This window comes from Typopeltis vanoorti, chromosome 3 (genome assembly GCF_054136105.1).
Source record: "Typopeltis vanoorti isolate ZY-2024b chromosome 3, IOZ_Tvanoo_1.0, whole genome shotgun sequence".
NCBI classification, from domain to species: Eukaryota; Metazoa; Arthropoda; class Arachnida; order Uropygi; family Thelyphonidae; genus Typopeltis; species Typopeltis vanoorti.
In genome coordinates, this window is record NC_143551.1 from 51,266,141 (window position 1) to 51,293,335 (window position 27,195).

Below are 27,195 nucleotides of genomic sequence, written 5' to 3' on the forward strand. Positions count from 1 at the left end.
GTTTAGAACATTAAACAACCGTGATGTTAATAAGGTATTCAGAGGGAGGGAGAGAAGGCTTAGAAGAGCAGATAAAGGCAGTCCAGCTTCAGATGAGGTATGAAAGCAGTAGAGAGATAAATTTTTTTTTTTTTTTTTAGAGTGATGTTAACAATACAGTGTTATCAAAATCCTTGTCAAAAGAGGTCTCCAACCTCTGTTCCACCCAGGCTTCTGCTGAACTCTTCTTTATTCATCAGACCTTCTCAGCCAATGGTTATAATGCTAAGATTAACTGGTTTTGCCTCGCTTTTTCTCACATCCTTCTTGTCAAACAAACTACAGTTACAGAAGTATTTCCCTACTGATTGTTCCAGGTAAGATTTATGCAAGTTTACTTGAGAAACTGTTGAGAAGGATAGGATTGTGAAAGAGAAGTTTGATGAAGAACAAACTGGATTCAGGCCAAATAGAGGCTGCCAGGAGCAGATTTTCACTTTACAACAAATGGTTGAGATATCGTGGGAATATAACAAAGATCTGTATTTTAAGTTTTGTAGACCTGCAAAAGGCATATGACAAGTATCAAGAGAAAAGCTATTCAAAATGCTAGTTATATGGTGTCAATGGGGCATTATATCAAATAATACTTAGTGTGAGTTGTAAGTCAGCAGTTAGAATTGAGTACAGGAAGATGGTTTGATGTTAATTCTGGTATCATAAAAGGATGTACTTATCCCCTCTGTTATTCATTATCTATATGGATCACATTATAAAAGAAAGCAGTATTTAACCTGATATCAAAATTCGAGATGTTAATCTCAGGTCTATACTTGATGCAAATGTTATACTTTTAAATAAATCCAGTACAAGTCTGCAAGATTCCCTGACTGAAATGAATAACTGTTGTAATTAATGTGGTATGAAAATCTGCAATAACAAGACAAAGCCGATGAAAATAGGTAGAAATATTGAAAACATTTTTATGGCTATTTAGCGCATTTTTGTTTAGGAGTGCCCCTTTTTTCTTATAATGACATTGGCTTTTTACTCAAAATTTTAGGGCATTACTGATGTTTTATATAGACAGATATATAAAGAATATATAGGAGGAAAAATTCAGGTATACCTTTGTAGGATGTTGCTAGCTGTCTCCATATTCAGCAGCATCCCAGCATGTGATGATATACATTCATCTGCTGTTAAAGGAAGCAAGTATGATTGAAAGGGGGGGGAGTTGGAAAAAGGGGGGGGTTAGAGAGAGATGTGGAAGAATTATTGGTGAGGCAAGGGGTATGTAAACTTTTTGATAAACCTGTTTTTTTTTTTTTTTATTATTATTATTAAAAGGTGGGCAGAGAATATTTTGGGAGGGGGTGAAAATAGAAATTTTTTGGGGAAGGGAAAGAATATGATGGGAGTAACAGGGCGCAAACCGTTTCGAAAGTGTGCCGTCTTCAGAGCTCGTGGGGGAAATGGAGGCTATGTCGTGCCAGCTTGGTGTTTTTGTCTTTGGTGTATCTGTGTTATTTCCTATTGGTCGTGATCTAATTTTTATGTTATGGAGCTTCCAACTCTCCGAAATTATGTAGGGCCGGCAGATTTGAGTGTTTTCACATTTTATGGCTATCATTTCCTATATCCTAAGCATTGTTTCATTTTCTTGTATATCTATTATTATTATGGCCTTGTCGATTTGTGGGGTGTGTTTCTGTTCAAGGGTGTGAACTGCTATTTCCGTTTTCCCTGTATTCTGTTTCTCTTTTGGTTGTTGCATTTTTTATTGTTTAAAGGGGGTGCTTAAGGGTCAAAGCTGTATAACTGAGAGGAGACCTCCACATAGCCTTTAAAGGAATGCGGAGAACCGACCAGGGCTTCTGACCTAATGTCCAATCCTCACCTTCTCGTAGTGCACCCTGTTGGGTATCTACTTTGATACTGAACGAACGAGGATGGGCTGGCAATTTGGGATTTAGCCGACCAAATTGTATTCTTATTGGTTAAACCAAAATAAAAAATGATGGTACAACATGACAAAATTTCATGCCGGCTGGGGCGTCGCCCGGTTAAACAAGGCCCCCGTTGTTTTCGCCAGGGAACCAGGGCGAACAGCGAAAAGTCAGCTACTGGAACAAATCTGAAAACAAACCCCAACTCAACATCACCAGAGTTAAAGATCGGTACTATCAACGTAAGAAGCCTGAATAGCAAAGAAATGGAGCTAGCCGAGGAATTAGATAAGTACCAGATCGACATAATAGGGGTGACTGAAACAAAAAAGAGCAAAACTGGTGAGATCTTTCTGAGCAATAAATACAAAATGTTATATTCAGGCAATAACAATCAAGGAAAAGAAGGAGTAGCCATAGTTTTCAACACAAAATACGAGGCTAATCTTCTTGAATGGCAGTCAGTCTCAAGTAGAGTAATGTGGGCAAATATGAGAATGGGGAACTGGACAATGAGACTTATTTGTGCCTATGGTCCCACAGAAGGTTCTACTAAGGTAGAAGTGGAGGAATTTTTTGAGGCTTTAGAAAAAGCAACTGACACAATGAAAAAGGAAAAGTTGGTCCTTGTTGGGGATCTAAATAGTAGAGTAGGAAATGATTGTGAGACATACAAAAATATTTTGGGAAAATTTGGAGAAAAGAGCAAAGCTAATAATAATGGCAAATATCTGTTGGATTTCTGCTCAGGACATGGACTGGTTATTACTAACACCATGTTCCAACATAAAAATGTGCACAAATTCACATGGAGAGAAGAGGCTAGGAATAAGAAAAGTCTCATTGACTATGTTATTGTTGATAGTGATGTTTTCTCCCTGGTGCAGGACACCAGAGTGTACAGAGGATTTGAAATTGGAAGTGATCACTATTTAGTCTTGAGCAGGATAAAATTGAATTTCATATTGAAAAGAATAACATGTAAGAAAGTTTTAAAGCGAATAAAAGTTGAGCAGCTCTCAGATGTAAACTGTAGACTAAAATACAGAAATATTATTGAAAAGAAAATGAAAGAGTTTGAGAACAGGAATCAAACCTTGGAGATTCAGTGGCAAACTCTGAAGGAAACATTGATTGATTCTGCCAGAGAGGCATGTGGTGAGGTTGTGTGCAAAGATAAAAAAAATCAGAACTCCCTGGTGGACACAGGAAGTTAAAGAGGCAGTGAAGGAAAAGAAGAAAGCATATCAAAAGTTCCTGGCAAATAAGTCAGCTTTTACTCTTACAGAATACAGAGACAAATGTAAGAAAGCTAAACAGTGTGTAAAACTAGCTAAGCAAAAGTCATGGGAGGACTTTGGCAAGAATATAGAAAATAAATATCAAGAAGGTGGCAAAATATTCTGGAGGTTGTTGAAGAAGCTTAGGAATGGAGGAAAGAGTGCTGTAAAAGGAATTAGAGATGATAAAGGTGAAATGAAAACAGGAGAAAAAGATATCCTTGAAGTATGGAGTAATTACTTTGAAAAACTGCTAAATGAAACAAGCAGTGATGACAGCACAGTGATAAAAAACACTGACCAGGCATGCAGTCAGGAATACATATCCATACTTGAAGTAGAAAAAGCCATCAAAGGCTTGAAATGTGGAAAGGCAGCAGGAGTAGATGATATTCGACCAGAAATGCTGAAGTATGGTGGTATAAGAGTCTTACAGTGGCTGCACTGCATAGTTCAGAAAGCCTGGACAGAGGGACGAATTCCCGATGATTGGAGTAGAGCTCTCATAGTACCCATATATAAAAAGGGAAATAAAACTGAATGTGAGAATTACAGAGGTATTTCCCTACTGAGTGTTCCTGGCAAGATCTATGCAAGTATACTTGAGAAACGGTTGAGAAGAATTGTGGAAGAAAAGCTTGGTGAAGAACAAGCTGGATTCAGGCCAAATAGAGGCTGTCAGGATCAGATCTTCACTTTACGACAAATAGTCGAGAAAGCATGGGAATATAACAAAGATCTGTATTTAAGTTTTGTCGATTTGGAAAAGGCATATGACAAGGTGCCAAGAGAGAAGCTATTCAATACGTTGCAGTTATATGGTGTCAATGGGGCATTATATCAAGCAATACTTAGTCTTTATTTGAGTTGTGAGTCAGCAGTTAGAATTGAAGGAAGTACAGGAAGATGGTTTAATGTTAAATCTGGTGTGAGACAAGGATGTACATTATCCCCTCTGTTATTCATTATCTATATGGATCACATTATGAAGGAATGTGGTGTTAAACCTGATATCAAAATTGGAGATGTTAATGTCAGCTCTTTGCTTTATGCAGATGATGTTATACTTCTAAATAAATCCGCTACAAGTCTGCAAGATTCTCTGACTAAATTGAATAGCTGTTGTAATAGATATGGTATGAAGGTCAGCAATAAAAAGACAAAGACAATGAAAATAGGCAGAATCATTGAAAATGTCAACTGTGTTGTGAATGGAGAACCTGTGGAACAAGTAAAACATTTCGGCTACTTAGGCACAATTTTTACTGAAGATGGTAAACTAAATATAGAAATAGACAACAGAATCAGCAAAGCTGGTATCGTGGGAAGTCAATTGAATAAATTCATATGGAATAAGAAAGAAATTAGTCGGAACACTAAATTAGCTGTATACAAGACTGTGTTCAAACCAATTTTAACTTATGGATCTGAGAGCTGGGTCAGAAGTAAAACACTTGACCAAAGACTAGAGACCGCAGATATGAGAGTCCTGAGAAAGATTAGAGGCGTGAACAGATGGCATCAATGGCAATATCATATTAAAAATGAGGATATTAGGAAAGAACTTGACATTGTCAGCATCCAGGAATGCGTTAGCAGAGCTAATCTCAGATGGTATGGTCACTTAAATAGAATGGGAGAGGAAAGATTAGCAAAACAAGTGTTCTCTGCCAGGTTGGCAGGAAAACGACCCAAAGGAAGACCAAGATATAGGTGGATTGATACTGTCGTGACGGCTCCTTTCTGTCGTGTTCTAAATCTATCTAGTTTCAAGTCACTTTTATGAATAATACAACTAATTACGAAATGATCACCGATCCAAAAGTAGGGAAATTTATATTCATACTGCGCCACCCTATTCTTAGATTAGTCTATATAAATAGTAGGATCAGTTCTAAATTAGGTTAGCAGTCATCTCATTAGGCCGAATCATCTATTATCATTTTTACTTGGGGTTCCCGCAAGATTCGAATATTTATGAACGGTGCAATAAAAAGGAATTCAGGCAAACACAATATTTAGATCAACAAAATAAAACATTTAATATATGATATGGTTAACGAATACAAAACTCTATTTAAAATTGGAACTATACAATTAACTTAATACAACTTCTTAGGTCACTCATTCCAATTCAACGTTCTAACTTTCATATACAATTCACAGTCTCAAAAACACAATTCTTCTTATTTCAAGTTAATATAACAACTTCACATTTAATCAGTCTTCACAAATCTATCAGCTCAATGTTTATATTCACAGCAGGCAATACTCTATGTAAGCAATATTCCAAACAAATAAATTCCGGTCCTTGAGCATCGGAGATATATCACAGTTAATGCTAGAATAGACAAACTTATACAACTACTCTTACCAGACAAATTCTTCAATACATCAAATTATTGAGAGAGCACTTATGAATTAACTTAATTAACGTTAGCGGAACACACATAATAAAAATTCTCCACAGTTTAAACTGTATTACTGTAAGTCGCACTTCACTATTCCAAACAACAGTAATTAGGTACTAATATCTTTTCTTGTTCGCTTTTCTCCAAGTAATCAATATAACCTTTTCCTAGGGCAACATAGAATTAAAATCGTAATTCAGATTAACTGGAACTAATCAGAATTTTCGCATTGACTGTCCAGTTTCCTTTTTATCTGATTACGGCATCAACCTTTCTTCATAACAACAGCTGACTTCGCTTATAATATTAAACTTTATGATTCACTACTTATTGGTTCATTTCCGAACACTATTTTCATAAATTTCAGCCCTAAGGATCTTATAATCTTGGTTCCGCAAAACTCTCCCTCGCTTAATAATAATTCTTCTCTTTTCTCGTTCTATCTATCTATGACCTCCCTTCTTCTTTACCCTTTTTCTCTATTTTTTATATGACCTTCACTCCCACCTTACGTTCGAACGCCACGCTCTCTTCACTCGTGGTTGTTTACGCGTGCATCTCCATGACAACAGACTAAACGTAAACATTTCGCTAATGTAATGTATGCTCTGTTACTACTCTTACATGAATGATTACATAACATTAAATATTTGACAAATAAGAACAACAGAATATTTAAGCTACTTCTTCAACTTTTTGATTACGTATACAGTTAAATATAAAATAACACTTTACGTTACATCATATATATTTGGTTATACAAAATTCTATACATTTTAATATTTTATAAAATAATAGTAGGTCAGGTTTTGAATAAATATTCAATTAGTAATTCTCAATTAGGGAATAATAAATAATTTTATATAAGTCATGATTAATATTTAATAAGCAATGTTAAATGTGAATGAAAAAAAATAAATTACATAACATAGCTTCATTCACAATTTAACAATACGGTACAAAGTGCCTTAGACGATAGAAATATAAGATCTGATAATGTTGGAGTCTTGACAAGTAACAGACTGATTTGGAGGAAAATTGTAGATAGGAAGTTAGTAATGATGTAATTTTTTCATGTAGTACTGTCCTATCCTGTACACCCCTTGAGGGTACATGGCAGGAATTTGATGATGATGATGTTCTGGAATACTGATATTGCAGTCATGGAAGTGTTCTTGTAATCTTACTCATAAAGATCTGATAGTAGAACCAGTGTAGGTGAAATCAATCTTTTTTGGCAAGAAAATTTGTAAAACACATTGTGTGTTCTAATATTTCTTTGTGTGTGTGTGGGGGGGGGATTTTGTAGGTTTTAGAAGTGTTGCCAATTTTTGGTATGTGGTAAACAGTAAACAAAAACAGGCTAATTAGCAATAAAAATAATATTTATTTAGAAGTAACATGGGAATTTTTCCAGAAATAATACCTATTAAAAATATCAACTGAAAATCAAAACACTAAATCAGCTGTATACAATGCAGTATTTTCAAACCAATTTTAACTCATGGATTTGAGAGCAGAGTTAGAAATAAAACACTTGACCAAAGACTAGAGACCACAGATATGAGTCCTGAGAAAGATTAGAGGCATGAACAGATGGCATCAATGGCAATATCATATTAAAAATGAGGTTATTAGGATGCAACTTGACATTGCTGGCACCAAGGAATGTTTTAGCAGAGCTAATTTCAGGTGGTATGATCACTTAAACAGAATGGAAAAGGAAAGATTAGCAAAACAAGTGTTCTCTGTCAGGTTGGCAGTAAAAAGACCCAAAGGCAGACAAAGATATAGGTGGATTGATACAGTAAAAAGTGCCTTGGAAGAAAGAAATATAAGATCTGATAACATTGGAGTCTTCACCGATAACAGACAGATTTGGAGGAAAATTTTTGATAGAAGTTAGCAATGATGTAAGTTTCCTGTAGTACTATCATAATATCCTGTACACCCCTTGAGGGTAAATATTAGGAATTTGATGATGGGTTTCTTATGGATTTATAACTTTGCTTTCAAAGAGTACATTACTGTATGGTATGCCTCTCTCTTTCACAAATGGAAAAACTGCATCTCAGTCTATCATAACAGGCCAGTGTTTTTTTCTAAAAAATATAGTAACATTTCCAATACTGTATTATGAATGACTAATACCGTATGTCAAAAATTTCATAACAATTCATTCATTAGTGTATAGGCTAGACTAATTTGAAGCAATCATATTAATTACACCAGGCTACCATAAAGCAATCATATTACTGCTTCGTTATCAATGCATTAATCGTTATACCTGTAAATATGAATTTCTTTTTCACATTATTTTTTTCATTTTTGATGTCTAGTGTTAGTAATACATATAACAACAGTGTTTTATATCATAAGACAATATTAATGTAGGTACTGAGAGACAGACAATTCATCTTGTAAACAAAGTATGTAAACTTACAGTATCGATAAATACAGTACAGTACTATAGATGTGTTTTCTCTTATGATTTTCTTAAGATTTTTTCTCTAGCATACTTCATTGTGTAAGAATACAGTATATAATGCAGTACATCATCATCACCAATACAGAAAATGATGGTACAACATGACAAATGCAGTACATATAACATACAAAATAATGTGTCAATCAACTGTTTATGTTATTTGTAAGGCTTCCAAGTCAACAGTAGGCTATTACTACTACTCCTTGGCATTACAGTCCATTTAGGACCTGGGCCTGTCTCAAGATAGCCTTCCATTCATGATTCTGTGCCTTGTTCCTCCAATTCTTTACTTTCATTTTCTTTAAATCATCCTCCACATCTTCAAGCCATCTCTTTTTTGGTCATCCTCTGGGTCAAAATCCACCCAGTCCAAACATGAAGACCTTTTTTTTTTTTTATGGCTCTGTCATCCCTCATTCGTCAAACATGTCCTAGCCATCTCAGTCTTCTCAGCTTTATTTCAGTAATAATATCCACTTCATTGAATTTCTCCATTATTTCTTTGTTGTTCCTCATTCTCCAAAGTCCATTCTCATTAACTAGGCCAAAGATCTTTCTTAATACCTTTCATTCCCATATATGTAATTGGTTTTGATCTCTCTGGATCATTGTCCATGTTTCACAGCCATACAAAAGTACAGGTTTGAGGATTACTTTATACAGCTGGATTTTATCGAAATCAAATTAGATTTTAATAGTGGTTGAATACTATAATAAACTCTATTTGCTGCAGCTATTCTATAAGTAATTTCAACTGATACGTCATTACTTTGTTATTACTGAACCCAAATATGTGAACTGCTGTACTTGTTCAAAGGTTTCTTTCTCTACAGTGAAACTTTGGATGTTTTCAAGTTTTTGTTTATCTCTGGCAACAATTAAATATTTTGTTTTAGTTTCGTTTGTTTGTAGTCCCATTTTCTTTGCCTCTTCCGTCATTTGTCTATAACCCTCTCTGAGACTTCTCTCATTGCTTCCAATACAGTCCACATCATCTGCAAAAGCCAAAAGCTGTTGACTTCTATTCATAATAGTTCCACCTCTGTTTATGATTACATTTCATATTACCCTTTCAAGGCATAAGTTGAAAAGCACTGTTGATTGTTGGTCTCCTTGTCTTAATCCTTTGATTATCTTGAACTCTGGTGTGAGTTCACCCTGTATTTGTACTCTACACATGGTATTTCTAAGTGCCATTTTAATCTTATTTGGGTGGAATTTGGAATTCCCTCATGACTTTAAATAGCTTATCTCTATTAATGTTATCATAGACTTGTTTAAAATCCACAAACAAATGGTGCAGATTAAACTCTCAACATTTCTCCATTATAGTTTGTACTGTAAAAATCTAGTCTATTGTGATCTACCATATCAAAAGCTACACTGATAGTCACTCAGCATTTCTTCTATAAAAGGCTGCAATCTAGCTGCCAATATCCTTGCCAATATTTTGTAAGTCACTGCAATAGTGCTATTCCTCTATAATTTTGGCACAGAGATTTGTCATGTTTTTTATAGATAGTGAAGATAATAGCAGTATCCCATTCAGTACACATAGACTCAGTTTCCCATACCTCTGACAAGCACTCATGGATTTTGATTAATAGTGATTGCCCACCATATTTTAATTGCTTGACTGTTATTCGGTCTTCACCAACCAGGTGCTTTATTATCTTTCATTCTCCATAGGGCTAATTCCACCTCATGTAGCTCTGGTGCTTCCTCTGTTTCAGCTTTTCTTATACTTGCCAGGGTTTCGTTAAGTTAGTCTTCTTCTGGAAGATCAGTTTCAACTTGTTTCGTCCTGAAGGAGATCTTCAAAATATTCTGCCCACCTTCTCAAAATATCCTCCTTTCCCCAAGCAAGTTGTCCCCACAGTCTCTGCAGAAAGTTATTCTGGGCTGAAATCCACCTGTAATTTCCTTTATCTTATTATACATTTTCTTAATTTGTCCTGTATTCTTCAGTCTCAATTTTCTTCTGCACATCTTTTTGGCTTATTTTCATTTTTCTCTACATTCATTCTCATTTGCTCGAGTTTTCCATTCAAGCATCTTTAGACAAGCTGTATTTCTGTCTTCAACACATTTTCTACAACCTGAATCATACCATTCATTTAGTTTTTTAATTGTTTCTGAATCCCAGACCTTCTTTAGCCACTATCGTAATTTTATTTTTAATCCTTTCCCATTTTTTATCTATAGTCATATCATTGATATATTCATCCTCTTTCTCTTCATTTATTTCTTCTCTCAATCTTTCAACTTATTTTTGTCTGTTTTTCCATCTTTTAATTTTTGGATGTCATATCTTGATGTTCTCCTTCCTCTACTCATATTAATAATTTTTATTCTGTCTATCAATCATCATAATCTGATTTTCTGTTAATCCATCTGCTGATCTCCAGGTAACTTTATGTGGCAAACATATTTTTGCCACTTACAAAATCACTTAGTCTCGTGCTATTTTCATTACTTTCTTCATGTGCTCTCTCTCTTCCAAATGGTCTCTTCCTTTCCTATTTTGGCATTCATGTCTCCCAGAACCATTTTAACGTAATGTTTTGTGACTGATCATATATCCTCTCCAGTGATTCATAAAAGTTCACCTTGTCTTCTTCACAAGTCCTTGGTTGGTGCATGTGTACATAGTGAAAAAAGTGAAATATTAAACATCTTAAACTTTATTCTCAGTACACAAATTCATTCATTAGCTGGTTTAAAATCAAGGATTAAGTGTTTCCATTTTTTTTTTTCAACCAAGAATGCAGTACCGAAGGCTTTTTGATCTCCACCACCGTAAAAAAAAGTATGTGTTCTGGTATCAAATATGCCATTTCCTTTCCATCGCACCTCCTGCAAATGCTGTTATTCTCACTCTATATCTCTAGTTCAAACATTCTCCTCAATGCTCCTGGTCTGTTCAGGCTCAAGACATTCCAGCTTCCCAAACCAATATTCATAATACTTTTTCCGCTGTTCAGGTCTTTCCATGAAGTCCGTCCAGTTAATTTTCCTTTGGACTTTCTTAACAAGTTGAGTTTTTACAGGGCAGGGTTGTTAGCCCTGAGCTCAACTTTACAAAAAGGAACCTGGCTATACCCCCCCCCCAGAATGCCCATTTTAGTCGCCTTTTACAACATACATGGGCTACATTGGGACTATTCTTTAACCCTGGTCGCCACATGAGATACAGTAGACTATCAGTAGTTAAATTTCTGAGGAGAAATTAACATACACAGATATACACAGATTAAGTTATACACAGATTTTTGACTATCTGTGTATTTGGGGGAGTCAGCATCCCAAACCCTGCATTGTTCAAGGGTCAAATGTATTTTATTACTATTTTTAAATTATAGCTGCTGATTGATGATAATATTTCTAATTCAAAGTTAAGATATTACCATTATAAGATTTTGCTATGTAATATTTATTCTCAAAATTTATTTTGGGAGAAATCCCAAAATTCATAATCTGGTTAACTGGAATGCCTGTTCAGAGACAAGTCAGAATATTCTCTATGGCATTTCTCAGAGGTGTACATTAATATACAAGAATAAGTAACAGAGATTAGAAAAAAAATAATAATAAAGGACTTGTTAAAATTTTACTGATTAATTTTTTTTTTTTTTTTTTTTTTAACTGGAACAATAATAATAGGCACATACAATCAAGGAAGTGAAACTTCTTTTTAGTAAAGCAATCAATTTTGTGATCAAAAATTAAAGTTACCTTTAATGTTTTATCCCAACTTCCTGTCATCACACATGAATATGTTGGAGCTTTAATCCAATGCACTGTTTTAACAGGGGCATCATGCTAATTAAAAGGGAACAATTATTTTGCACATGCAACATTACAAAAATGTGAGCAAATTAAGTTAAACCAAAAAGTACTAGACAGGTCACATTTATTTTTTTTAGCATTTGAATAATCACTTCAAATTAAATGCTTCCACTGATGAAACCTCAATAAAGTTCAAAACCAGTCTGGTAGTTGCCCTTCCCATAATGCATAGCATTATAGACATCAGAAAGGATTCATGCTTTGCATTATGGAATACTAAGGCAATTAATGTGAAGTCATTAGCCTCTATATACAAGTAGCCCAGTCATAAAGCAATTTCACATGCAAACTTAGTGTAAAGGATTCAACAGGAATACAATTTCCTGTTTTTAATTTGTTAGTTTCTTAATGACCTGCCTGATGAATGCCATTTACTGCAAGAAATCTAATCTAATGTTCCAAAGAATACTCACCTGTACACTATCCAAACCACATTAGTTCCAACTGAATTTGGAGAACTTGGAACTTGCATGGGAGAATTTCTTTATCCCTCCAACATGAGCAACACTTAGCAATAGACAAAAGCCATCCAAAACAAGATTGGACAGCACTGTCTGAAGTGATGACCAATCTTGTTTTTCGTGTTGCAGCAAAACCTAATGATAAGTAACAATGGAACTAGAATGGAAAACATGCAAAAAAATAAACTAAGGATAGTCTATATAGGTATTACCTAAATGCTTGGATATTATCACTTGCGGATGCAAGTGATAATATCCAAGTCCCACTTAAAAAATGGGAGAAGTATAATTTATGACTTCCTATCATAGTTTATGACTTCCTATCACAATTTATTTCCACAATTTTACTTCATTTGGGCACATTTTTCTCTGTCAGAGGACGTCTCTCTCTCTCTGTTTCTCAGACAAAATCTTTATCAGACTTCCACGGAGTCAAAAACTCATGAGAGATCCATACAGCTCATCATACTATGCCTTAAAAACATTCACATCCTCTGCAGACACCACACTCTCAGCCAATGCATTCCAATCACTTCACACAGCTTCCAGGGATGAACCCCATCTCCTACCACTATGATAATGTTAACATTTATATGATAATAACACCAAACCAACTGATACATCAAATCCTCCCCCTTTATCTCCTATCCACCACTCTTTAAAGTGCATCTTCAACTTTTTCATACTGAAAATTGCAGAGACCAGAAACCACCTTAATCAATCACCTCTTTACCCTTTCCAGTATCTCATCATCCTTTTGAAAACCAGCTACATATGGACTACTGGGCACAGTAGTCCATATGTAGCTTAATCAAGGCCTTCTACAATGGAACAACAATCTCCTTTCTAGAAGTGATGGGATACATTGTGCATGTGTGTCCCTCCACTTGGTGGGACACACACAATCTCATCTTTGTTTTCCATCTAAAACTCCACACACACACACACAAACAGAACTAGTAACCCCACATCCACGTCCATGTCCATTCATTTGGTCTGTTCAAAGTCCTCTTGTAGAGCCACAAGATCTGCCCTACTGTTCACAGTTCTTCCTAATTACAAACAACTTAATATACCCATTAAAACCTTTCTAAATATCATTAATGTACAGGTTAAAATGCAATGACCATAAAACTTATCCGTGAAACACATCACTAGTAACTTTCCTCTTCTGGGATATTGCTTCCACCATACACAATTTGCTAATATCTATCAGATGGCCAATCTCTAATCCAATGCACTAATCTAATATCTAACCCCATCCATTCCAGTTTAACTATCAACTTATCATGCGGCAATTATCAAAAGCCTTGGCAAAATCTAAGTATACAACTGTATATCCATCTCCCTTGACCAATGCACTTGTCACCTTATTGCAATTAGTAAGAGATTACTGAAACATGACATTTCTTTAGCAATGTTCATGCTGTCCATTAAAGAGAATGCCCCTGTTGTCAACCCAATTCTGAATCCTGGTTCTCACTAACCTCTCCAACATTTTTAACCACACCTGCCACACAACAGATTGGCCTATAATTTGAAGATCGAGTTCTGTCACCTCCCTTATGAAGTGGTACAATCTTGCCTTCCTTCTCTTTTGGAAGTTGACCTACTCTACTCGATTGACCTCAAGGGCTCAATTTAGTCAGGAGTGTCATACCCAAGGTACCTGATGCTGGACCATGCCTTACTTCATGTAATATACATCTGTTATATTATCTGTAGACTGGTCCCTACTCTTCTTTCTTTCCTTCTTATCCCCCCCACCAATGCTATTAGAGTATTTGAGGGCTAGGGGTGAATTTTTCCTATTTTACTTTTTTTTTCCCCTCCTCATGAAGTGAGAGTCTGCTTTCTCTCCCAGGTATCTGCTTTATCTAGTAGGCTGAATCCCAAGACACCTGGTCAGTGTGAGAAGAATACTCCCCTTAAAGAAATGGAGTTCATAAGAATTGAAGGAAATAGTAGCCAAGACCAAAATGTTATTTTGGTCATGGCTGCTATAACATGCCCAATGGTAGATATTACATTGGGAATGTTATTTCCAATGTAATATCTACTTATCACACTAAGGATTGAACCAACTCAAACCCAAATGGGAGGTCCCTTTCTAGATAGTACATCTGTGAAAAACTCCCTGATAACAAATTTGAACATCTGTACTTATGTCAGAACTTTGAAAGGAGAAGAAAAAGAAGAAATGTGTAAAACACGGGTAAAAATAAATTGCAATATTATTGGCCTTTCTGAAATAAGAATAGAAGAAAAAATTACTGATTAAAAAAATCACAAGTAATTATATTTTACATACTGTTAGAGAAGATTATCGGCAAGGAGTTGGAATTATCGTCCACAAAAGATGGAAAAAACATGCTCGAATTTATACCAGTGTCCCAGAGAATTATAACTCAGATTGAAAATCACCAAGACATGTGATTTAAATAAAGTACAAGTATATGCACCCATCTATGGTCATTCAGATGAAGAAATTAATTTCTATGAGGATGATCTCTCCAACACTTTCAGAGATAATACGTATCACTGGAAAAATGTAATGGGCAACTTTAACTATAAAGTGCGCATGAAACAACAGGTGCTTTAGGTATGCGAGGTTTGGGCCAAATAAAAAGAAGTCAAAAACGTATCCTCTTATCTTTGAAAGGAGAAGAAAAAGAAGAAATATGTAAAGCACTGGTAAAAATAAATTGCACCCACTTCTTCTTTGCCATCCATTTTTACTCAATTGGCAGAAGGTGAGTGATTGTATATAGGAAATGTGTTCTTTAAAAAGCAAACTAAATGAAACCGGACCTGCAGATCACCAAATGAAGTTTTTAATGAAAGTGATTATATTATAGTAAACAACATGGAAATACTAGAAGATATTTGTTATCAAACAATTTAGTTATGACAGTGATCACAAGCTAGTGAAAGCAAGGATAAAAATAAACATCAAGAAGAAGAGATTGAAATTGTTGGTGAAAAAACCCACAAAAGGTGAACATATATCTTTTTACTATTTTATCCAATCAATGTCACCCTTCTATAATCATTCTTTCTTTCTTTTGATGGCTACATATCAAAAAACCCTTAGGCAGTTTTTTTTTTTTTTAATTTCATTAGCTAACTAGTAGCTTATACATTTTTGCTACTCTTACCAAGTCACCTTCTCTGCCTGTTTATTGTACTCCTCATTAAACTGATTACCATCCATCTTATGCTGACTCCATAATGCCTTCTTCCTCTGTACTGTATTCTTAATCTCTTTATTCATTCATTTCACACCTACCTTATTTAACCTTCTAACCCTTGGAATATATTTAAATACTTTTGCTAGACAGTTCTTGAATGGCACCCAAGCAGCACTGATCTCCTTTCCTCAATTCCTCATCAGTGCTACAGCTGCAAGCTCTTCCCTGAGCTTGTCATAATCACTAGCCTTGTAGTAGCACAATTCTTTTCCTCACAGAAGTCCTCATATAGCTGGCAACCATCCAGGTAATCACCTCAATCGTTCTCACCAACCAAAGGATTTGACGCTTCATTTATGACATCCTCTGATGATCAAATCCAAACTCTCAATCTTAGCATGTCCTCTGTTACATACTACCAGAGGCAGTTGTCCCTCAAAAACTGATTTTATTTCCAGATGCTATCATCATCCCAATCTATATTACCACAATTAAGATCACAACATAATGATCACCTTTTTTCGATTTGATTGGCTAATTTGCTTATACATTTCATGGTCACTACCCTCGACATTACTAGGTCTATAGCAAAATCTAACAAAGCATTTCATTCTATTCACTTCTATCTCGTACCACACTGCCTCTAAACCACCACCACTATTTCTCCCTTGCATGGGCACAACTCCTTTTCTATCAACAGCACTCTACTTCCCTCTTTACCTTTTCAATCTTGACGAAAATATCATACCCTTCCATTTCTATTCCTGTCAGGAAATCATCCTCATCCAACCATAAGTCATGTTATTCCAACAATTTTTGAGCAAATGAAAGCAATCAATGCAACAATTAAGTTTTCTGATATTTCTGGCATTCTTATAATTGTTTGCCTATAATATCACTTATTAGATGGGACTTTTACATGCCTTCCTTGAGCCATTCCTCTCTCTCATTACCCATCCCAGGATCTTCTTCAAACTGAATACTCCTCTCACAAACTAGGCGATCTCCTTCCTGTCTGCTCACATTCCCTTGAACAATGACCCTTCTCATGCCGTGCCTCCTGTCCACCCTGACTCTCATTTCCTTGTCTATTATGCCTACCTGTTCTCTCATTCTCCACACTCATGCCAGCCACTTCTTCATTCATAAAAACTCCTTCAATCCCTCCTTCCTTACTCTTCTATTCTTCCATTTAATATTTTTAATTAAAATTTTTTTTTAAAGAATGTAATTTTTAATGGGAATATCTACTTCTAAATCACCTCCATTCAATATGTTTTTGAAATGTATGATGACCAGCTGAAGCACTGAAGTATATATGAAACTGGGCCAGACAGTCATTAATTTGCAGTTTGATGTACTAATGAAAATAGATTATAGTCACTAATCCATAATCCTACATAAATTGTTTCTTCTTTCATGCAAGTATGAAAATGATCATTGGCAATGAGGTACTTGAATGTTTTACATTCTTGGGACACTATTCATTATCAAAATCAAACCATAATCTGCTAACCTGGCTGGCCAAATGAATAACATTCATGTTACAATGCAAAGGTGTAAGTTTGAATCTTGCTAGAGCATGGATATTTGGGAATGCCTGTGGATGGCACGACTTTTTTTTCACGTGATTTGAGACCAGTATTGTACTTACTGTGAACAGGCCTGAAGTAGCATACAAAAATCTTGGGCTTAGTTTCTAGAGTAAGGCTTCAAGATTATATAACCTTTATCAAATCAAATCTGTGGTCCTAATGTACTATGAAACTCACATAGAGAAAAAAAATGAAATTATTCATCAACCAGTCTTGAACCTAGAACTGAAAATTATAATATATATGCATATGATTAAATATATATTTACACAATTCTTATAATTTTTTGCCTATAATTATAAAGTGCTTACTAGCAGGCACTCATAATTATAGATAAACAATTATAATTACTATACTATAACTATAAATAGTTGTATGATGACATTAAACCTTTGCTAACCACGCTTTTGCCCAGTTTCCATGGATGTCCCCTAGTCCTCCCACAACCAGCCCTGTTCTCAAAAATATCTTCTGAATTAATTTTATAGAAACCCTTCAGTAATTTGAATGTCTCAATCATATCTCCCCTCCTCTGCCTATCAACCAATTTTTGCAACCCACAAATCCTCAACCTGTTCTTATAAGGTTCATTCCGCAGACCAGCTATCATCTTGGTCACTTGCCTCTGGATCCTCTCCATCAAGAAGAAACCTAGGTGACCAAATCTGGGCACAGTAGTCAAGATGGGGTCTTATCAAGGCTCAATACAGAGGAACAATAACCTGCTTGTCAACGTATTCTTCAGCAACCAAGTGATTTGATGAGCTGATTTGGCCACTTTTGCAATGTGCCCCCTAAACTTCAACTCCTTATCCACCAACACTCCTAAATCTCGTGCCTCATCAATTTCCTGGAGTACAGTTCCACCAATGTAGTAAACTGCTGCTAATCTTTTCACCCCAAAATGTATAACCTTACATTTTGCCACATTAAATTGACATCCATTCTCCTTAGCCCAGACCTCTAATCTATCCAAATAATCTTGCAAAATTTTGACGTCATCTGCATTCACTATTGCCCTACCCAACTTTGCATCATCCGCAAACAAATGAACTGTTCCTCTCAGATCCTTTCCTATATCATTAATGAACAAATTAAACAGCAGTGGTCCAAGAACAGATCCTTGTGGCACACCACTAATCACAGGCCGTCTTGTGGACTCTACTTCTGAATAAACCACCTCTCTGATATCTCTCCATCAACCACCCTCCTATCCATCTCACCAACCCTATATCCATCCCCATATGCTGCAATTTACTGATTAGAATTCCATGTGGTATCCTGTCAAAGGCCTTAGCAAGGTCCAGTAGAATCACTGTAAACCCATTACCCTTATCCAGTTCAGCCGTCACTGTGTTATAATACGTGAGCAAGTTACTAAGGCATGACCTACCCTTCACAAAACCATGCTGTCCCCGATACAGTATCCCATTTTCTTCTATCCAATCTTGTATTTTCCTCTTGACAATTTTCTCCAAGACCTTGATAATGATTCCTGTTATGCTGATTGGCCGGTAATTTTCAACAGCAGCCTTGGAACCACCTTTATGCAGTGGAACTATTTTCCCCTCTTTCCACCCCCTTGGGACTGACCCAGACCCGAGGCTCAAATTAAACAAAATGGTCAAGGGCACTGACAATTCTTTAGCCACTTCACGTACAACACGAGCTGGTATAGCATCCAATCCCACAGATGTATTGACATTGAGGTTCTGTAATAGACTAGTTACCTCTACTTCATTCATCATAATTCCAGTATAAGCTGTTGGTTCTTCCATTCCTACAATGTCACCACCTGGATGATATACTTTCAAAGTGCTCGCTCAGTAATTCCACTATATCGACTGATTCAGTTACCTCCCTACCCTCAGCATTTTTTAAGATCATTCTACCATGAACATTTTTCCTTTTACTTGCAACATATTGAAAAAACTGTTTGGGATTCTCTTTAGCCTGCATGGCCAATTTTCTTTCGTAATCCGCTTTTGCTTTTCTCACCACCCTTGTTACCATACTGGCCTGAGCTTTATACTGTTCCTACGCCTGCTGGACACCTTTTTCCTTAAATTCCCTCCACAATTGTTTCTTTTTTGGCAGCTCAAGCTTAATAGTGTTATTCATCCATTTAACCCCTACTTGATTTATTATTCGGACTCTTGGTATACAGTCAACCAATGCCTCCTGCAAACACTTCTTAACCACCTCCCATGCACTATCAACATCTAGCCCTTGCAGTTTTACATGCCATGGCACTGAGCCAAGCATACACCTAAGCTTGTCATACTTACCAGCCCGATAATTCCACATGTACCCTGTTCTTAATTGTAAATTCCACTCCTTTAGCCACCTCACAAGTCATGACTTTATGGTCACTCTCACCAATTGGTGGCAACATGGTCATGTTCGTTACAGCCACATTCTCAGTTGCAATTACTAGGTCAAGCACTCTCTGCCCCCTGGTATTTTCCACTACATGCTGCCGCAGATAGTTGTCCCTTAATAACCGCATAAAATCCAATTCCTTCCTCCCGTGTGCCCTCTCCTCTTTCCAGTCAATGTTACCATAATTGAAATCACCCATAATAATTACCCTCCTTCCACTCATTTCTTCTATTTGCCTATGCATACTATCCCCACCATCTATTCCATCACCTGATCTATAGCAGCACCCAATTGTATATTTTGTTCTGCTAGATTCTATCTCACACCAAACAGCCTCAAATGTGCTCTTTTCTCTATCCTGCAGTTCAACTTCTATACTCCTTGGCTGCAACTCATCAGCTATCATCAATAACACTCCTCCCCCCTTTTTATTCACCGTCACTCCTGAACAACATAGAATGATAAGAGAATTATATTTATTATTTATTTGCTGATATTATATTATTATATATTTATATACGTATATCCAGAATTAATATTCTGAAGGCTTTATTTTAGAAGTACAAATGGATTTAGAAAAGGATAATCATGTATAGACCTGGCCTTTTTCCTAAAATTAATAATAAAGAAAAGAAGAGAATACAATTTAGAAACATATTACATTTATTGACTTTGAAGCATTTGATAAAGTTAAAAGAAGTATTTTATTTAACATATTAAAAGAAAAATAAATACCAAATAATATTCTAAAATAAGTATATGAAAATAATCAAATACAAATAAGATTAAATTATGAATCATCATATATGAGAGAGAGATAAACCAAGGAGTCTGACAGGAATGTCCCCTTTTAGCAACTAATATTTAAGTGAAATAATAATAAAATATAAATTTTTATTCGATTGATGCATTAAACTTTCTCTTACTGTGAACTCAAACACTTTCCTTTTTGCTAATGTTCAAATGATAATTATAAATTCTGAAGATAACTTACAGAAAGATATTTTAAATTTAAATGAAATAGCCAAAGATTATGAACAATATGAAGAGAAAAATAAATGGCCTTTAAAGGACAAGATCCAATAAGAACTAAAATAGTAATAGGTAACAAGATTTTAGACCAGGTGAATTCATTTAACTACCTAGGATGTAAACCTAAAAACTGCAAAATATTTAAAAATAACAGGTGTAATTACCTCTATATTTAAACCTAATCTAGTTCAAAAACAAACTAAACTAAAAGAATACAATACATAGCACTACAGGTCCTATTGTATGGAAGTGTAAATCTGAACAATAAAACCAAAAGACAAAGATTAATAACAGCTGAAATGAAGTTGAGAAAAACTGCAAAATATACTCAATTTGATCACAAAAGAAATTATGAAAGAATTAAACAAGGAATCAGTAATAGAAAAAATATATAAACATAAATGGATGGAACACTGAAAGAATAAAAACAGAAAGATTACCAAAACAAGTTTTAAATTACAAACTATTATGAAAAAGAAAACCAGGACTTCCCTCTAAAGAGATTCAATGATGACTTCTAAGGCCAGAACTAGACCTTGAATCTTAGAACGAGACCTAAATCCTTGAAAAGCATGATGATGATTATATCCAGCATCTTCAGAACACAAGAATAGTTTCTCACAGTACACAAAACAATTTGGTAACAGTAGGATTAGTTTTTTAAAAGCTAATAACTGACATAGGTGAGTCATGAAAAATCCCCTTTTAATTATACTTTAAATAAAATTAGGAATTTTACCTGTGCTATTGGAATGGCCTGGTTACTGTTCAGGTCCCACATTTTTACAGTTTTATCACATGAAGCTGAAAATACTTTTGTACCATCCTGAAATAAACAATATGGTGGATATGTAATATAATACACTTAGTGCTGAAATTTTTAGGCAGAAACTATAATGCAAATAAGCACCATCTAGAATGCAAAATATACATTCTGATTATACAGAAATGCAGTTTATAACCACACAAAATAGAAGTGAATAAGACAACATTCAATTAAGTTTTTATAGATTTAATTTAAAGCTATAATTTTTTTAATTATTATATTTTTTACTGGTAGATGAATTCCATCACACAGTGTGAAACACCAATATTTCAAATACTATCTGAAATGCACTGTGAAAGTTAAGTGCATTACCAGATAATGGATGTTTTCTAATACTAACTAGTACTTGTAATGTACTTCTGTGTGGCTGAGTCTGTCTGCGAGATGCAAATTTAAAATCAAAGTTTTTTCCAGAGATAAAGAGAAAAAGGAAAATGCCTAGGAAAAAGTTCGTGCAGTTTGTGATTAGAATGAAACTTATAATCACCCTCCGCAAATATCGTATTGTATATCTCATCTTGTATGTATATCTCATTTTCTCCTTAACATATTAGTCTTAACAGCCTGTCACAGCCAAACAACTTAGCTTCAATGAAATCTAATGCATATCTAATGAAATCTAATGATAGGCAGCAAATCCTGAATACATAATTTGCCTGTAATCTGTGACTGTCTTACAAGATGAATAGCACTTTCCAAGCAAGAAAATGCTGCCATTTCTGTAAAATGGCCAATGAACCTGCAGGTGAAAATCCCTAATAAAGGTTCTTCACATCCTAAATATAATTCAGCACCAACTCTTTCCAATCAAAGGGAAGCGGTCTTATTATAGAAGCTCTCTCTCTCTAATTATATACATAAAATTTAGTAATTGTTATTTGCCTCTATTTATATATAAAGAAAAGAAATAATTTCATAGAATAATATTTTATACTTCAATGGATGATTTGAAAGGTTTGATGTAAATTTTATTTTTAATATAATGGTTTTCAGACTCTTTTGTACGGACTTTCACACACTTTTTTTTTTCTTTTTTCTTCATCATCATCATCATCATCATCATCAAATTCCTGCCATGTACCCTCAAGGGGTGTACAGGATATGACAGTACTACATGAAAAAATTACATCATTACTAACTTCCTATCTACAATTTTCCTCCAAATCAGTCTGTTACTTGTCAAGACTCCAACATTATCAGATCTTATATTTCTATCGTCTAAGGCACTTTGCACCGTATCAATCCACCTATATCTTGGTCTTCCTCTGGGTCGTTTTCCTGCCAACCTGGCAGAGAACACTTGTTTTGCTAATCTTTCCTCTCCCATTCTATTTAAGTGACCATACCATCTGAGATTAGCTCTGCTAACGCATTCCTGGATGCTGACAATGTCAAGTTCTTTCCTAATATCCTCGTTTTTAATATGATATTGCCATTGATGCCATCTGTTCACGCCTCTAATCTTTCTCAGGACTCTCATATCTGCGGTCTCTAGTCTTTGGTCAAGTGTTTTACTTCTGACCCAGCTCTCAGATCCATAAGTTAAAATTGGTTTGAACACTGTCTTGTATACAGCTAATTTAGTGTTCCGACTAATTTCTTTCTTATTCCATATGAATTTATTCAATTGACTTCCCACCATACCAGCTTTGCTGATTCTGTTGTCTATTTCTATATTTAGTTTACCATCTTCAGTGAAAATTGTGCCTAAGTAGCTGAAATGTTTTACTTGTTCCACAGGTTCTCCATTCACAACACAGTTGACATTTTCAATGATTCTGCCTATTTTCATTGTCTTTGTCTTTTTATTGCTGACCTTCATACCATATCTATTACAACAGCTATTCAATTTAGTCAGAGAATCTTGCAGACTTGTAGCGGATTTATTTAGAAGTATAACATCATCCGCATAAAGCAAAGAGCTGACATTAACATCTCCAATTTTGATATCCGGTTTAATACCACATTCCTTCATAATGTGATCCATATAGATAAATGAATAACAGAGGGGATAATGTACATCCTTGTCTCACACCAGATTTAACATTAAACCATCTTCCTCTACTTCCTTCAATTCTAACTGCTGACTCACAACTCAAATAAAGACTAAGTATCGCTTGATATAATGCCCCATTGACACCATATAACTGCAGCGTATTGAATAGCTTCTCTCTTGGCACCTTCTTTTTTCTTGCCTGTGTCAATATGCTGGTTTCTGCAAGCAGGTTTGCTAGAGTTTGGCAACATGCCACTAAAATTGTACAGATAAAATAAAGGGCAAACATTTCAAGCAGAAATCAGGAACAATTTCAAGTATTAACTATAACTAAATAATACATGTGATTAGGACCCATCTATAGCTAAAGAAATCTGCTACATTGATATTAATCATGAATGTGAATATAAGAATAACTACTTTATTAGTAATCAAAGCTTAGCATTCAGCCATGATGTAACATGATAAGTTTCAAAGTAAAAAAAGTCCAGTAAATAACAAAATTGCATAATAGAACACAGGTCCTATAAAAACTTACAAGTAATTCCAATAGCTCATTAGTATGTACAAAATTGCAATATAACAAATGTGATAGGTGCTAATGAAAATAAAACTTCAAAATATGAAAAATTAACTGCCAACACTAAATTATACAATTTATGAATATAATTAGATTAATCATGAAAATTTAAAAGCAAAGTTTCAGATGTACGCATAAAATCATTAGGATTTGGAATTGGGAATCTGGAGAAAGGTTTCTTCAGTGAAAGAATATGAAACATCGGGAAAACAAAAGTTATTAGGGGAATGTCGGGGTAAGTATTTGTGCAGGCCACTTGAGTTGAGAGTGAGATTGAGAAGGATGAGTAATTGCATATAACATTCTATAGACTTATAGAATTGATTTCTAGAAGCTAATTAGATTACTAGACCCAGCACTTTCTTACTTTGAAGTGTCTCATTACCATGGTACTTCATGATATGAGATAAAAAACTCTTTAGGAAGTACAGTAACATACCTATTTAAAAAGGTACAATGAAATGATAAAAAATTGTAAGTTAGTAATATAAAAGCACTTACATCACTCCAAGCAACATCTAAAATAGGACCTTGGTGTGTCTGCTGTGCCTTTGGAATTGTTTGACCAGTATTTTGAACTTCCCAACAGCGAACCTATAAATCAAAATTATCTTATGACAAAATATCAATGTAGATGTAAACATTTTAATACTATTCTATATGTAGTTCACATATAGTCAATGAATTTGTGAAAAGCTGGTTTGGATCAAATATCTTTTACACTTTGTAACCCCCCCCTCTCATTTATATTATGCAATTTTTTTTTTTTAACCAAGAAATTTAAGTTTATAGACTCAATATACATTGCTTGGAAAAAATTCAATGGACAAGATGCCAAGTAACAAGTCATGTTTATAGCTGGCATAATTGGAGGAATATGATGCTCCCAAGTCAGTGAAACTGTGTCCGAGTGAAATGGCTGCGAGAAGAGAACTGACAGTTTAAAAGATACATTGTGATAGCATGGCATGTTGCAGGCCTATCAATTCAGCAAATTGTTGATAAATTGGGCCATCCCAAGTCAACAATCAGTGATACCATATTGAGATGGAAGTGCAGGGGGGGGGGGTAAAATTCAAGTGCTACCTGCAGTGGATGACTCACTACACTCACCGAACATGACTGAGGGTGCTACAAAAGATATGTAATCTGCCATTTGTCAGATGACAAATTTAATGTGGAGTTCTAAGCATCGACTGGAACATGAATCTGCACAAAAACATTCAGAACCATGGCTCAACTTGGATTTTCATGCTAGGATTGCAACATGCAAGCCCCACATTACCCATGCAAAATAGTCTTCAGTGTACAAAGAGCATGTACAGTGAGATGTGGAAGCCCCATGATATGGAGCAATGAATCACGCTACACCCCTTAATGAACAGATGGATGGATGGAGGAGTGATGGAGAATAAGTGCGAGTGTGGCTGATGCTTGGTGAATGTCTCTTGACAGAGTGTATAATTCCAACTATGAAATTCGTAAGTGGCAGTATGATGGCATGGTCCTGTATTTCCTGGTTTGGTGTGAGATCTCTGTGGTGCCACGAACACTGAACTCTGAGAGGTATCTGAACTTTCTGGACAATGCAATGCTTCCTACTTTGTGGCATTTCTATGGAAATGACCAATGTCTCTTTCAGCAAGACAATGCACCATGTCATAACACTGCTGCTGTAGCTGCATGAACATCTGTGGTTTGTAAACATGAACGTCACTACAGAACAAATCGTCATCAAATTCCTGACATGTATCCTCAAGGGGTGTACAGGATATTATGATAGTACTACATGAAGAACTTACATCATTACTAACTTCATATCAACAATTTTCCTACCAATCAATTGTTATCTGTCAAGATTACAATAATATCAGATCTTATATTTCTGTTTTCTACAGCAGCACTTCCCAAATTGTGGGCCGCAGCCCCCTTGGGGGCCATAAGTTTTGTTGAGGGGGGGGACGCAAAATAATGAAAAGAAATTTAAAATGTTTTAAGACTAAGTAAATTTTTTTTATTAATCTTAAAAGAAAGATTTAATTTTTATTATTTATTTCTTTTTTTTATATATATATATTTTAATGGAAAAAATCACACACTGGTGTTGGTTCACAAATTTTGCTTTTTGCGTATTTCGACGATTAATGAACATAAGTAAATATATGCTTATTCATAAGTTTCATTTCAAAGTATTGATAAGAAACACAAAAAAAATTACAAACACAAAATCTTGAATATAAATTGTATTGAATATAAATACAATAAATATTATAATAATATATGTCTATATTATGAATTTTTTCTTCGATGGGGGCCGTGAAATATTTTAATTTTTCCAAAGGGGGCTTGGCATCCATAAGTTTTGGAAAGCACTATTCTACAGCACTTTTTACTGTGTCAATCCAAATATATCTCTATGTTCCTCTGGGTCTATTTCCTGCCAGAAAAATATTTAAGTGACCATACCACCTGAGATTAGCTCTGCTAACACATTCCTCATTGCTAACAATGTTAAGTTCTTTCTTAATATCCTCGTTTTTAATATGATGTTGCCACTGATGCATCTGTTCAAGCCCCTAATCTTTCTCAGGATTCTCATATCTGTTGTCTCTAGTCTTTAGTCAAGTGTTTTATTTTTAACCCAGCTCTCAGATCCATAAGTGAAAATTGGTTTGAACAGTGTCTTGTATACAGCTAATTTAGTGTTTCGACTAATTTTTCTCTTAGTCCATATAAATTTATTCAGTTGACTTCATACCAGCTTTGTTGATTCTGTTGTCTATTTCTATATGTAACTTACAGTCTTTACTAAAAATTGGGCCTAAATAGCTGAAATGTTTTATTTGTTCTATAGGTTCTCCATTCATGATGTATTTGATATTTTCAACGTTTTTAATTAAATTTTGATTCTTTGTCTTGCTATTGCCGATTTTCATACCAAATTTAATACAACAGTTATTCAATTTAGTCAGGGAATCTTCAGACATATACTGGTTTTATTTAAAAGTATCACATCTGCATAAAATAAAGAGCTCAGATTAGCATATCCAATTTTGATATCAGGTTAATCAACTCTTTCCCTCGTAATGTGATCCATATCGATAATGAATAACAGAGGGGATAAAGTATATCCTTGTCTGACACCAGATTTAGCATAAAAACATCTTCCTGTACTT

The 27,195-nt window shown here is 34.9% G+C and overlaps 1 protein-coding gene across 2 annotated transcripts in view; it reads right to left on the minus strand.

Moving 5' to 3' along the window:
• The window catches only part of Rae1 (ribonucleic acid export 1), a 127,464-nt gene that overhangs the window by 77,390 nt on the left and 22,879 nt on the right, over positions 1-27,195 (minus strand). For both annotated transcript variants that reach the window (XM_090415604.1, XM_090415605.1), the window contains exons 3-5: positions 24,521-24,613; positions 21,357-21,443; positions 11,843-11,929 (exon numbers count right to left, since the gene is read on the minus strand). In XM_090415604.1, the coding sequence (XP_090271730.1) occupies positions 11,843-11,929; positions 21,357-21,443; positions 24,521-24,613 (267 nt within the window). The remainder of the gene's footprint in view (positions 1-11,842; positions 11,930-21,356; positions 21,444-24,520; positions 24,614-27,195) is intronic.